This window comes from Asterias amurensis, chromosome 5 (genome assembly GCF_032118995.1).
Source record: "Asterias amurensis chromosome 5, ASM3211899v1".
Taxonomy (NCBI): domain Eukaryota; kingdom Metazoa; phylum Echinodermata; class Asteroidea; order Forcipulatida; family Asteriidae; genus Asterias; species Asterias amurensis.
Window position 1 is genome coordinate 9,250,271 of NC_092652.1, and position 15,493 is coordinate 9,265,763.

The 15,493-nt window shown below is 36.8% G+C and overlaps 2 protein-coding genes across 2 annotated transcripts; both read right to left on the reverse strand.

Annotated features, from left to right (window-relative positions):
* Nucleotides 1-836: 836 nt before the first annotated feature.
* LOC139937114 (migration and invasion enhancer 1-like) lies at nt 837-9,038 on the reverse strand (the record flags this gene model as incomplete). Its single annotated transcript, XM_071932116.1, has 3 exons — nt 837-4,898; nt 7,824-7,900; nt 8,951-9,038. Coding segments are annotated over 3 exons (252 nt in total), but the record flags the coding sequence as incomplete, so codon positions are not given.
* Nucleotides 9,039-11,444: 2,406 nt separating this feature from the next.
* LOC139937688 (migration and invasion enhancer 1-like) lies at nt 11,445-15,229 on the reverse strand (the record flags this gene model as incomplete). Its single annotated transcript, XM_071932956.1, has 3 exons — nt 11,445-13,330; nt 14,206-14,282; nt 15,142-15,229. Coding segments are annotated over 3 exons (246 nt in total), but the record flags the coding sequence as incomplete, so codon positions are not given.
* Nucleotides 15,230-15,493: the final 264 nt, after the last annotated feature.

Genomic DNA, 15,493 nt, shown 5'->3' on the forward strand with positions numbered 1-15,493 from the left:
TCCAGACAATGAATTTCATTGTTCCGTAAACTACCAAGCAGACATGCTTTTTTTTTTTTTGCTGCCCATATATCCTTTAGATAGCCCATGCGAAATTCACATAGCTCTTTGTTGTATACCTTCCATTTATTTTGTGGACGTTCATCAACACTAAAAAAAACACTAGTTGGCACGTACAAGTGCACATAAGCTAGCAACAAGAGTTGGTCGAGCTTTTATTTTCATCAAGCGTAAAATTTTACTTCAGATTGGTCAAAATGTAATCATGAATGCCTGTAAATGAAATAGAATGAACGGAGGTGATCTGAATGAGAAAAAATGAAATCAAGTGTGCATGAAAACGAAAGTGTGTCAATTAAGTTAAATGAGTTTTGCTGAAATTGGCCAGGAAAACCTATTATACAGGATTGGGAAGAATAAAAACACAATTGTTAACAAACAGAATTACAAACTAACCAACTTTTTTTTTAAACAAAATCTTTTAAAATTTAATAAACAATGCAAACAAAATCAGTAAAAAAAACCTAGTTAAATACATGTTTTAAGAGAAAAATAAGGTTAAGGTTAAAGCCATTGGACCCTTTCGGTTCAGAAAAAAAAAAAAAAGTTCACAGATTTACAAATAACTTACAGGGTTTACAGAAGGCAATGGTGAAAGACTTCTCCTGAAATATTATTCCATGAAATGCTTTACTTTTTGAGAAAACAGCAAAACAATATAAATTCTCGTTAACGAGAATTACGGATTTATTTTAAACACATGTCATGACACGGCAAAACGCGCGGAAACAAGGGTAGGTTTTTCCGTTGTTTTCTCCCGACTCCGATGGCCGATTGAGCCTAAATTTTCACAGGTTTGTTATTTGATATAGAAGTTGTGGTACACAAAGTGTGGGCCTTGGACAACACTGTATACCGAAAGGGTCCAATGGCTTTAAGGGATCGATTGGTAAATACTAAACAAAAAAAGTAGGCCCATGAAAGCTACTAGTTTTCTCAGCAAAATGCGTTGATAAAAAACAATCAACCCTATACCTTTAAACAAAAAAAGAGTAAAGTGCAATGACATATTGTTTGCAGCATTGTAGAAAGATTGGACAAGTTAGGTGCATTCAACTCTGGTAAAAACTCAAACACAAATACATTGCTAATTTTTGTTGCAAGCAAAGCGTACATGAATTATTCCTGCAGTGACGTTAGGAAACTTGCATGAAATATTTCTGGCCATTGCTTGGAGGAAGACCAGCCTTAATAAGGAGAGGTTATTTAGGCAATTAGAGTATGCAGCCTAATTTTTTGGCAAGCAATGTGTACCTGAATTTTTCATGATTTTTGCCAATGTTTTTTCAGAAAGCCCAGCCTTGACATGGCAGTAACGGTCAATCATGCGGTGTTAAATTATTTCTGCTCTCAAATAATTTATTTGCATAACAACAGGGTTTTGTCTCCTTGGCAACAATTATTTCTTTCATTTCAACCACAGGACAATATTATTCAGTAAAATGCACACACATTATATATTATCATTCATTTTATTGACCTCAAGCAATAATATAACAATTTTCTCATACTAAATAATTTGTACAATATTTTTCCTGAACCAGCGATACAGACTACCCATCTCCAACCTGCCCATTGTTAATAAAGCTGTAATTTCTTCAAGGCTTTGAGAACCGACTTCTTTATGAACAAAAGGCTTTTAAAGTGGGTCTCCAAGGTTAAATTCAGTTTTATGATTCACTCACTTTCCAGAAACCTGTAAAATTACAATTTTCTCGACCTTGGATCTCCTCTTTTAATGATGAACGTGAGGTTTACACGCATTCAGTAAACAGTAATTCAATTTGGATGCTGTACGTCAATACATATATTAACCTACTTTCAATTTTAAATAATTTGGGGTTGGACAAAGGCTGATTGCCTAGAGCAGGACTTGAACCTGAAACCTCCAGCTTGACACTCTGTCGCTCTACCAACTGAGTTATCTATACTGGATATTTGTCGTCTCCCTAGTGTGTCAATATCTTTGTTCAGGGGTGCCAGTCAGAAGCAAATAATCCTGTAACTGCTGTATACCCAAGGATCACACCCAAGTTTTTGGTACAACCTGTGGAAGCAGCAGTCATCTCGAGGGAAAGATTTTCGACAAAATAGGGCAACTGCCAACATTGGGGCTAGATAGCTCAGTTGGTAGAGCACCGGCATGTTAATCCAGCAGTCACAGGTTCAAATCCCACTCTAGTCAATTGTTCTTTGTTCAACCCTACATGATGTACACTTGGGGTGCATTCGATTAGCTTCCTTGGGTTGACCCCGCGGTGCTCACTCGGGTGAGCCCCTGACAAGAGCTAATCGAATGATCACTCACCCTTTTGTGGTGACGTCATGCACCTTGGGCCAGCCCCAAGTGACCCACTCCACAAGCAGGGCACTGGGGGCTGACCCAGGTGAGCCCCTGGAATGACGTCAAAGCTATTCAAACGTACCAGGGACAGACTGGGGTCGACCCAGGGAAGCTAATTGAACGCACCCTTAGTTTCCCTTGTGGTTTATTACTTAATACTTGCAAGAATTTTTACTGAACACAAATTTAAGAAAATATTTAAATCAAATGTTATCTTTCCTTTTTTACATTACACGAATTGCCAGATTATTTATCAAGGATACATTGCAGGGCTTTCCCCCGTTTCCACATAGCCCATCATTCGCTGGTTTATTTGTGTCATGTAAAAAAAATGCAACAACTAATTCAAACAGAGAGTACTCAAATATTGCGTAGTGCTATCACAAGTCATGCTTCAGTGGTGTTGCCATGAACTGTTCCTTGGTGCTAAAACATAATTGCCTAATAGTGTTAATGATGGACATTTAGGGGCAAAATAGTGCATTTTTTAATAATAGCAAGATAGCTGTGTGTACATATGTATGGAAGTGATAAAATAATCTGTTGTGACTTCATACCACTGGTGTTATTCGCCAAACAACATTTCAATGTAGGTTTTTTTTTTAAATATGTTTTTTTTAAATGTCATATATCCACAGAACTTGGGGAAAATTCTAATTAAATAGTTCTTGCACACATTTTTGTGAGGGTAAACCAAATAAAATTATTTATCCCTGATGCAAATTTAACATATACATCCAACTTTGCGGTACCTGCTGATAACATATTGGATTCCAACTGCCTCTATATGCTCTGGGCAATCTCGGTAGTCTAGTTGGTAAGACACTGCTCTAGAATTGCACAGGTTGTGGGTTCGAATCCCATCCAAGTAATATGCCTGACAGAGGTATTTGGGAAAGTATACAACTGTTGTGAGCACACAGCGTTATGAGAGTTAAACCAAATAATAATGTTTTATATCCCTGATCCCCTACTAAACATTAATCATGATTTAAGGGGTGATGTTGCAACACCTCCCCACAGATGCACTCATTTTAAGAATTCCCTTACATTTTGTTAAATAACCACATGTATTTTTCCATCTATTCTCATCAGGCCAATTTTTAAAAGGACTGCTCTTTTCCTTTAACAAAAATTTGACTAACAACCAGAAAAAAGTGGCTAGAAAATGATTCCATGTTGACAGTAGCTTCTTTGAGCCATTTTCACCTTTAAATGAGTTTTCCTGCTTTCTCTGGAAGGGCTGATGCTGAGCTGTATCCATAATGGAAACCTTATTGAGAGGCCACTCTCCTGTGACCTTTAAAGCTAAAAAATGAGGCATACTCAAACAAGACCATTTCTTTACAACTGGTCCACAGAACTCATTATTGGCGTCATCAGATTGAAGTTGAACTTACATAAATCAAAACAGGAAAGAACATCCAAATAATAGATGGAAATTTGCATCCTGAATAAAGAATATTAATTATAATCTAATTTCATCTAATTATTTTAAGTGCACCACGTACAATTATCTCAGCACATGTTCCACAGTGACTCTAAGAAATTAATGTTACTTTTACCCATTATGTGTTAGCACTTTATACTCGGCACTTTCCCGAGTTCTGTCAAAAACAATGACAGGCATAATTATACTCCAAATAGTCAGCTTTCTCTTCCAAAACAAACAACAAATTGAAGCCATGGTTAGTCAGTTCTCTGGCCAAAAATAAAATAAATAATTAACTAACATCCGGCAGAAAACTTTTCTTCCTATACTTTTCTTTCTAAATCTGTAGTTTCTATTTGCATTTCTCTGAGAATTCAGCTCTTTTCCATTTGCTATATTGGTGTATTTTTTATCAAAACTAAAACATTGTGGGCATGAAACAATTGGAAAAACTTAAAAATTATCAGATTGATGCTAATACCTCTTGTAGGCCTTATTGATAATCTCGAAACGGGGGCTGGGCATCATTAGGGTTTGTAATATTATAATAAGCTTCTTTTTTTCTTCTTCCTATCAACCCCTCTATGTACTTCTACCTTCAATCACTTCTCAATACGGACCTAGATAAAAACCTTGAGTTATGTAATCACTAATAATAATAATATTTAGCATTGTGGTAGACTTGTGGACAAGTCGTTAAATGTCTGTCGTAGTGATAGCTATAGCGTTCCGACTCTATTCCAATCTCCCTGCGATATTCTCGCGAGACTGCTGGCCCCGCGAGACTACAGCTCTCACGTCTACGGTCCAATTAGTAGAAGTCGGCAACCAGCAGTTCGCAGAGCAACTGAGAGCACACAACTCGACTATCTCATAGTGGCAGACCCTTAACGACCTGTCCACAAGTCTAGCATTGTGGCTAGTGTCTATATAGTACTGTGTACATCCAATTATTTTGCCATTTGGGTTTTCCTTTTACAGAAGACTGCAAGTCCTTGTCTGGTTGATTGCAATAGATTTGACATTTCCCTCCCCGCTGTATTTCTTTATGGCATCGACAATCTGTGAAGATAATTCAGATACAAACTACCTTCTCAGTTAAATGTTACACAAAAGGAAAATGCATTACTATATTAAAATGTCATCATGGTCAAGTGGTTAGTTTGCAGGACTTGCAATCACAAGGTTGTGGGTTCGAATCCCCCAGCTAACCGCTGATTTCACAATGACTAGAATAAATATCGTCGTCTAGTTAATGAATCACAATTTCTTGATTTGTGCAATTCATAATCATAGACGTTAAACCAATGTTTGCATGAGAGAGAGATTGAATGTTGCCTAGCTTGGTGTTTATATTCCTTGTGGGAGTTTGCCGAGTTCCCTTGATGGGAAGATCATTCAAACAAACAAACAAACAAACAAACAAACAAACAAACAAACAAACAAACAAACAAACAAAAACCACACTGGCACAAGTGAAAAAGATGTTTTATTCATTGCAACATAGCAAATGTAACCTGGACAACTGAACATAACTCAGTGTCTGGAGAAGATGGCGAAAACAATTTCAGGTTACGCCTTTAAAGACAGTGGACACTATTGGTAATTACTCAAAATAAGTATTAGCATAAAACCTGTCTTGGTGATGAGTAATGGGGAGAGGTTGATGGTATAAAACATTGTGAGAAACGGCTCCCTCTGAAGTGCCATATTTTTAAGAAAGAACTAATTTTCCACGAATTTGATTTCGAGACCTCAGATTTAGAACTTGAGGTCTCGAAATCAACCATATAAACGCACACAACTTCGTGTGACAAGGGTGTGTTTTCTTTTATTATTATCTCGCAACTTTGATGACCAATTGAGCTCAAATTTTCACAGGTTAGTTATTTTATGCATATGTTGAGATACACTAACTGTGAATGCTAGTCTTTGACAATTACCAAGTGTCCACTGCCTCTAACAACCCTCGCTGCATCAAATTGTGTGCTTTCAGCTGCCTGAAAAGGCTTCATGCCTGAAGCCTTTCCCAGATTAAAGGCAGTGGACACTATTGGTAATTACTCAAAATAATTATCATCATAAAACCTTTCTTGGTTACAAGTAATGGGGAGAGGTTGATGGCATAAAACATTGTGAGAAACGGCTCCCTCTGAAGTGACATAGTTTTTGAGAAAGAAGTAATTGGTAATTACTCAAAATAATTATCATCATAAAACCTTTCTTGGTTACAAGTAATGGGGAGAGGTTGATAGCATAAAACATTGTGAGAAACGGCTCCCTCTGAAGTGACATAGTTTTTGAGAAAGAAGTAATTTTCCGCAAATTTGATTTTGAGACCTCATATTTAGAACTTGAGGTCTCGAAATCAACCATCTAAACGCACACAACTTCTTGTGACAAGGGTGTTTTTTTCTTTTATTATTATCTCGCAACTTCGATGACCGATTGAGCTCAAATTATCACAGGTTAGTTATTTTATGCATATGTTGAGATACACTAACTGTGAAGGCTAGTCTTTGACAATTACCAATAGTGTCCACTGCCTTTAACAACCCTCGCTGCATAGAATTGTGTGCTTTCAAGCTACCTGAGAAGGCTTCATGCCTGAAGCCTTTTCCAGATTACATTTTCTTCTGAAAAAAGGGATTCATTTCTAATATATAATATCAGGAGCTTTTCAGTGCTCTTTTTATAGATAGTCATTAGTTTTTGTAAATTACCGAAAGTAATACCCTGCCTCTAAAGGCAGTGGACGCTATTGGTAATTGTCAAAGACTAGCCTTCACAGTTTGTGTGTCTCAACATATGCATAAAAAACAAACCTGTGAAAATTTGAGCTCAATCGGTCATCAAAGTTTCGAGATAAGAAATAAGAAAAATAACCCTTGCACACAAAGTTGTGTGCGTTTAGATGGTTGATTTCAAGACCTCAAGTTCTAAATCTGAGGTCTCGAAATCAAATTCGTGGAAAATTACTTCTTTCTCGAAAATTACTTCTTTCTCGAAAACTATGGCACTTCAGAGGGAGCCGTTTCTCACAATGTTTTATACCATCAACCTCTCCCCATCACTGTCACCAAGTAATGTTTTATGCCAATAATTATTTTGAGTAATTACCAATAGTGTCCACTGCCTTTAAAGGCACTGGCCACCTTTGGTAATTGTCAAAGAGTATCTCAACTATGCATAAAATAACAAACTTGTGAAACGTTGAACTCAATTGGTTGTCTAAGTTTTGATAGAATAATGACTGAAAAAAAAAAAAACTATGTTATGTGCTTTCAGATACCTTGAATTTGAGACCTCATCTCGAGGTCTTGAATGTTTTAGTGAGAAATTACTTCTTTCTCAAAAATCAGTTACTTGAGAGGGAGCTGTTTCTCACAATGTTTTATACTATCAACAGCTCTCAATTGCCCCGTTATTTTTTTAGTAATTACCAATAGTGTCCATGCCTTTAACATGAATAAATTATGTTGACTTTTGAGTCTGGTAAATACCTTTAAACGTTTTGAGAATTAAAATATAGGCCTACTAGACAAACAATTACCCATAAGGCAAATGAGATAAATCTTCTCTTGTAGCACTCTTTCAAAATGAAACACTTTTCATGTTACACTTTGTGGAAAGTTCTTTCTAAGTGAGATTTTGGTCTTGTAAAATAAGTTATGGCTTGGGAAAACTTTTGAGCTGTTCAGTCTTGGGGAATGTTACCCAAAATTTGAGCCATGTATAAAAACAGAGCATGAAAAGCAAGAATGCATCAATGATCATCAGATTTAAAACAAGAAATTTCACCACTGTAGTACAACTGTACAGTACTTTCCTTTTATAATAAACAATATCAAACACAAGTTCTATCACCAGCCCATGAGCCTTTTCAATAAATGCATTAAAACAAACATGACAAATCTTGCAGTATTTAGTTTCAAACAATCACACAACATACCTTTAACGTAAAATAATTACCAAACAAACTCTTACCTCACCATTATTTGGAAATCTACCATTCTCCAGTTTGGAGTACAACAACTGGCCATTTAGGAATACTTCAAATGAAGCTGAACAAATCACACATAGAAAAAGAGGGTTATTATTTTATAACAATCAGTCAAAATAATATAGTCAGCATTTTGTCAATCATTAATTTGTCAATTAATGATTTATTTTTGATAATCAGGTTACTTCATCAAATGTATAGATTTAAATACGATGCATTGACATTTTATGTCTAGTTTCAATGTGGAGTACTTGGTGCTTTAGATAGGTAGGTTCATTAAAGGGTCTATGTAACTTTTGTAGGTAGAAAAACACAATGTCCACAGATTTACACTAAACCTACACAGTTTGAAGATAATGATAGTAGAAAGCTTCCCTGAAAATACTACGTGCTGAGGTGCTGTAGTTTGGGGGAAATGAGTGAAACAACGCCATGAAAATAATTTTCGTCTATAAGACGAAAATTATTTTAATTATTTACAAACGTATCTTCATGACATTGTTTTACTCATTTCTCAAATACTACAGCACCTCAGAAAGTAATATTTGAATGGAAGCTTTCTTAATTTTGAGTACCTATATAAAGGCTTTGGATGGGTAGGTTATTCCACTAATATGAAAATAAACACATTTAAAATGACTAACACTTTAAAGCCATTGGACACTTTCGGTAAACAGTATTGTCCAAGTCCCACACTTCATGTATCACAACTTACATATAAAACAACAAACCTGTGAAAATTTAGGCTCAATCGATCATCGGAGAAAATAACGGGAAAACCCACTCTTGTTTCCGTGCAGTTCGCCCGGTCATGACATGTGTCTAAAATAAATCCGTAATTCTCGCTAACGAGAATTTATATTGTTTTACTGTTTTCTCAAAAAGCAAAAGTATTTGTAAATCTGTGAACTTTTATTTTTCTTAAGGAAATATGTTTTATTTAAGAATCGGACCAATCAACTGTAGCATTATTTTAGATTGGTTTGATGTGTTATTGCAAATGAGTGTAGACCTATTTGAACACTTTTATTAATTAAAACAACAACAACAACAACAACAACAACAACAACAACAACAACAACAACATTGAACAGCCCTTTGTGAAACTGACCTGTTCTACCAACTTGACCTTTGACCACTGCCTCAGGAACTGATGCACGAAGGTCATCCACCAGGTAATTGAAGCGTGGAAAATACCCTCAGCCTCCACTGATTAAAATATAACATAAAAGAGTACATAAAATATAGATTACTTTGACTTTGTGAAATCATCCGCTATTTTCGTTTTTTTTCACTCAAACAAAGACCTTTGTTAGACAGGCTTTTGATAATTTGTATACGTTTAGAAGGTTCAAATTGGTGCTCCAACCTATAAAAGCGTTATTCATGAAGTTAATAACGGTTGGGAAAACATTTTTCAAAGTAGAATAGGCCCCAAAATATGCTCAAAACCCATTTATTTGTTTAATCTGGCAATTTTTGTTTTTGCTTCTACTGTTTTTTTGTATCTTTGTCTTTGCATTGTTTGTTTCTTTGTAAATTGTAAAGCGCTCCGTTCTTTGTGGGGCACTATATAAATGCTTTCATTATTATTTTTAATATAATGATTCAAAATTGAATACAATGATTCAAAATTGTGTGATTTTCTTTTTACTTTGAAGTATGCCATTTTGTATTTCACCAAGCTGTTGCCTTGCAGAAAAGGATAACAACGAAAAGTATGAAACTAAACTACACAACTTGGAAGGATAGTTTGTGTGAATCATTAATAATGACATTATATTCTATATACATATGTAGACTTGTTAGTTTTATTAGACTTTCCACTGGCATAAAAATATAAATATACAAGACGATACATAAAGAAACAATGGATCAAAATAGCTTTAAAATACAGTGAGTGGCGAGGAGGAGTGGCGAGGTTAACTGTAAGTTAACTGTAATGTAAGTTGTAGGCCTAGGCCTACTGTGAGTTAGATCTTGTATGGAAACATATTAGGCCTCATTTATGAATTTAATTCACTGTATCTCGCAGTGATTCCATGTAATTTCAATTGCAACAAACAAACTTAAAATGTCATAAAACCAACATCCATTGTTTAACTACTTTGACTTGTATGCGCCTCTAACTTAGGAAACTTTCTATCGAAAACCTTTGTAAGACAACCCGGCTTATTATATTGTTGTTCCAGTTTGGAACAAAACATAATACAATACAATACTTAACCGGCCTGCCCGATAGTTGCGATAACATAACCCTCCTCCCGACCAGGGCGGCCGTCGGGAGGATCGGAGGGATACCAGGGCGGCCGTCGGGAGCTCTACCAGGGCGGCCGTCGGAAGGAGGGTTACGTTGTCGCTTCTACTGAATATACCTGCCCGGTAGGCATTGGCTCTTACCACACAGGTTCTTCTCAGAGAAAACACGTCTCTCAAAACGATTAACCATGGCTGTATCCGCAATATCATAGTTTGACTTACGATCCACACATCCCATGCAAATCTTCAAATAAGCCGATTTAACGCGTGATCCACCCTCCTTTAAAAAAATGAGACACTACACCGCTATTCAAACTTGAACTCCTTTCCGTTAAAAACGGTATTAATGTTAAATCCTACTTACCAATATTCCACCTGTATGTTTTTGACGGTCATTTTTCGAGGTCTCCTTGAAGTGCCTACCTTTCATTAACACAAGATTGTATTCCGTTCATAAAGATCAACAGAAAAGTAGCCGGAACGTTCACGCGCGCAAACGGAGAACAGAATAAACTCTGTCAAAAGTGACTCGACTGTTATAATGATGTCTCTTTTTCAACGTTGGGGGCGACTTGTGAAATAATCACTTTACTTATGATAATCCTCTCGTAATGTTGGGCCTACACAATAATTTTGTATTACGTAAACAAAGCTGTCAGACTGAAACTTGTTAAAAGGGTCACGTTATTTTAACCATTACCTAGCATTAATCCCCTTCAATCCTTGTTGTATGACTTAGTGGGTAATAACACGGAGGAATTTTCCTCCATGGTAATAAGTATATCATTATTTAAAGTCACAGTAAGTAGGATTTGAAACTTTGCATGGTGGAAATAAGATATAGAAGAGTTTGCGGTAAGACCATGTAATAACTATCTCTAAATGAGTTGGGGTGGTTCTGAAAAGAACCGTTGGTTTAACTCTTCTATATCTAAAGTCACAGTGATGTAAAACATGAAATTTTCATGAGAGGGAGGGGGTGTGGCAGTTTATTCAGCTTACCTCTACCTCTATGTTTGAATCGTCCTTCTCCAGCCCATGTTTATTTCCCATATGACGGACATAATTCACAGGGACGGGGGCAGGCAGAGAGAGACATAATGGTGGGAGGGGGTGGCTATAAAAGAACCTTTCATTTGTTACCCTGCTTGGCACTCATGACCCCTAACTGGTTCTAAATGAACAGTTTTCATCAATTGCTTTGAAATTTTGTACTCTCAATTTGTTATGAAAACCAAGGTTTATAGACACATGTTACAAAATTACACAGTGTATGCAACTTTACAAAGTGACATCGTAAAGTATGCAACTTACTCAATGCAAAATGAAGCACAATGCAAATTATGTATTTATGAATCAGACATTTATTTGAACTTCATTCAAGCAAAATTTACACAATTAGTATAAATATGACTATTCTGATTATAAAAGCCTTTGATGTTGCACTCGCCCATCACATACTTGACACCCCAGACCGTTTATCAAGGTTAAATCTTTGGGTCATTCCCTTTTCAACTTAACCCGTCATTCGCTGGATACTTCATGTCATGTGACAGACAAGTTTGAAAACAACAAAGGGTAAATTGGCTTTCACCTGTGGCTAAAAGAATGCATAGAGTATTTGTTTGGTTTTAAAGTCAGATATTGTAACCGGGGCAAACACCCAAAATTGAGACCTATGCTAAGGAGATAAGCCCACCTTGTTGGGCTGCTATGGCTCTCTATTAACAATTAACATAGTCAACACCAATATGAATCTTTTTCATCGTCTCCTTATAGCGTCTCTTTTAACATCTGCCTTATCATAGTACCCATTACAGTGTAATTGGGACTATGATAAGACAGGTGATAACAAAGGAGAGCCATAATAGCCAAACAAGGTGGGCTATGAGGATAGCTCCCCCACCTCCAAGGCACTTCACACAGCACTGGCAGCCATCTTCCGAGGTGGTTTTTTTCCCCTGCTTTTCTCTAAATCTCATTGAGCTTTCACAATTGTTAGGAAGAAGTAAAGCAGCCACCAAAGGAAGAGAGAAATAGTCCACATTTCATAAAAAAAACATGGTTGTTCTTTGTTTAAAGTCTTTTGCATAATTCACATTTTCCCCTGAACGGCATTGAGTGAAGAATTACTCTGGGCTTATATATAGACATAACTGCATTTTCACCTCCTTTTTTTTACAAATACTAAGACGATCGAAATGCACAACTGTATAAATATGCATATAAATTATCTTAAGAAAAATATAGCATTTTTGCTAGTCCTCTAAGAATGGAGAACTCCTTAAACCGCATAGTCTTTCTTAAATAAAACATCAAAAAAGCTAAGATATCCCAGTCAGTTGTCAAAACCTGAAGTCAAAAACTATGGCTATGTTCGAAACGGCAACTTCTGCAACAGCTACGGCTTGATCACACACATCAGCCTATTCAACTGGGTGACGCACTGATCTAGCCGTAGCTGTAGCTACATTCCTGGAATGTAGTAGGAGAATTTTATTGACTACAAGGGTTGGCCTACCATGTACACATGGTGTAGGCTCTTATAGACATTTCAGGCTATTTTAACTTTTTAGATTTGTCCATAAGCAAAAAAACAGAAACCAGACTAAAGTAGAGGGAATATAATGCCTTGAAACATATGGAAAAACCTGAGTGATACAGTTAAAGACAAGAACTGTTTTAAATCAGTCGACACCAGTGTTCTCTAGTGTCCGAGTGTTGGAAAGTCATGCAAATGTAGAGTGAGGAAAGTTTTAAAAGACTGTTATCATGTTTTAAACGTCTTGTTTTTCTAAAGGCTGCTTTGGAAAACAGTGCCTTTATCATGTATTTTGTTAACAGTATAAAAATTATGCATCAACATCATCCAGCCACCATCATAGAGGTAATATGATGACAAAATCATTGAAATACACAGATTTGTACGCACGACGCAAAGGGCTGGCCGATGAAAAAAACTCCATTTGTCCTCTAGGCGAGGGCGCCCTCCTCATCATGTACATAAGGTCGATTGATGATTCCTTTCCCTGTGTACTGGGAACAGGATGAACATTGTGGAAGCTTGATACAAGTCTATTGCGACAAAAGCAGTAGGAGAAGATTCTGATGCATTCTAGTAGCCAGTGGGTAGTCTGTTTATATTGTCATCTTACAATACCGTGCATTCACTAGCACTATGAGTGACTGGTACAACATCTCCCCCATCGTACTCTGTGATAGATCGGATGATCTGTCATTCAAAAGAAGAAACAAAATGGTATTAAGATTATCAGCATTTGTATAAGTTTAGGTCACTTGACTCTGGAAGTGGTGAAGAAAAGCAATATACATAAACAATCTAACAGACTGTTATTTGAATTTGTGATTTGGGCCTGATTTCACATAGACTGGTACCATGTTGGGCACTGGGCCTAATTTCATTAAGCCTGTAAGCAAAAATACTTGCTTAAGTACAGAAAACTCATGTTGAGCAAAAATAGGTTACCAGACCAAATACAGTACATTTACCATTGATGTGATTGGTACCCTACTCAATTCTTGCTTAGCAAATAATATTGCCTAGCATAGAATTTTGCCTAGTAGGATTATCTACTAAACAACTTTATGAATTTGGGCCCAGGTCTTACAGGCTCAATGTTTTTTGGGGGATACAATGATTTCATTGGATAAAGTGCTGTGACGTAAGCTTTCCATATCTGTGTTATGATTGGTGCTGGAATGTAGTGTTAGCTTGCTTTGTTTTGTTTTAATCACTATGTTATATGTGTAAATGTGAACTGACTGTGAATCTCCTTATGAAGTGAATGCTCAAAGGTACATTTTGCAACGTCGTCAAGCTGGTATCTGATATTATTCACAAACCTCGAAGTGTGATGTCAGACATTCGGACTAAATTTCATACTAGAGCTGTGTATGCACAAAAGTAGCAATGAGAAGATTTATCTCGCTTGTATTATTATGGGCAAGTATTATTCAGTAATCAACAGAATTATATCCGTCAGAAAATTGAACACAAAAACAAGGCCGCTGGACTTGTCCAATCATGAGTTTACTGGCCGGCTACTTAAACCACTGGCATTAAATTTAAGCCCTCAATATTCATACCTCCTTGTTGACTGGAAATCCTCCATTTTTCAGTTTAGAGAACAACACCTGGCCATTCAGAGTTACTTCAAACGAAGCTGTACAATAGAAGATATAATAATAACAATAAGAGTGTTTTTTTTATAGCGCACATATCCGCCACTCAGTGAAGAAGCTCTCAAAGTACTTTAACTTACAGGATTTTCCTGAAATGTATGTGGGACAATGGTTGAATTATGAGACCTACTCCTTTTACATGTACAAACTCCTTCTCTTTTTGATAAGTGCACTGGGTTTTTTATGTGCGTTACACAACTCCCGAGACCAACCGCTTTAGCTTAAGGACACGGGTGTCACGACTGGGATTTGAGCCCAACACTCTGCTGATTCGGTGAATTCGGTGCTTTTAACCGCTCGTCCATGACACTTCCACAAGCATTTGATGATTTAAGATAACACAAACTCAAACCCGGGTGTCACAACTTGGGCTTGAACCCACACTCTGCTGATCAGAATACCAGTTGATTGATTTCAGTGCTCTTAACTGCTAGGCCATAACACTGCAATGAAATTGTATCTTTCTTTAATGTAATGTCTGGTCAATACGTAATGTAGAATTCCATAATGGAGTTGAAACTCAACATAAAATAATGATCAGGAGTTTACTGTACCGGTATGTCTACATTTGTGGCTTATTATCCATTAGGTTTGGGTAAGAGCTGTACTATAACAGACAGTAATTGTTACAAAACAGCAAGGGTTATGTTTGTGAATAAGAACTTTGGAAAACTGAGGCCATTGTACAGGGTTAGAATCCTGGTCGAGACACGTCCAATGAGAAAGTCAATGAGAAATGTTTAAAGGGGCACCAAGGCAAGGCCAAGAGCAGGGGCAACGAAGTCCACAGCCACTGTGGCCTACATGTAATTCCAGGCCTAGAATACAAATTTCACTTACACCTCCTGCCGACCTTGCCATCCACAACCGCTCCAGGGACTGAACGCTTGATGTCATCCTGCAGTTCCCTGTAGCGGGGATAGTAACCTCACCCACCACTGTACAATCAAAGAAATAAATAAATACATAAGATCAATTCAGTGTGTACTGCAAGAAAATTACAAGTACTGTGCGCTGCTAATACTGCAGTTGAACTGTTACAAATCAGTCATGTGCCAGCAGTGAATCCACTTCAAGACTGGTGTACCATGCATGTTCCTTGAGGTCTAAGTAGTGTTGTAATCTGTGTCGAACAATACCTAAGATGTTGTTGGATATGCTTTTATTAACTTTAGTACGTAACTAGGGTACT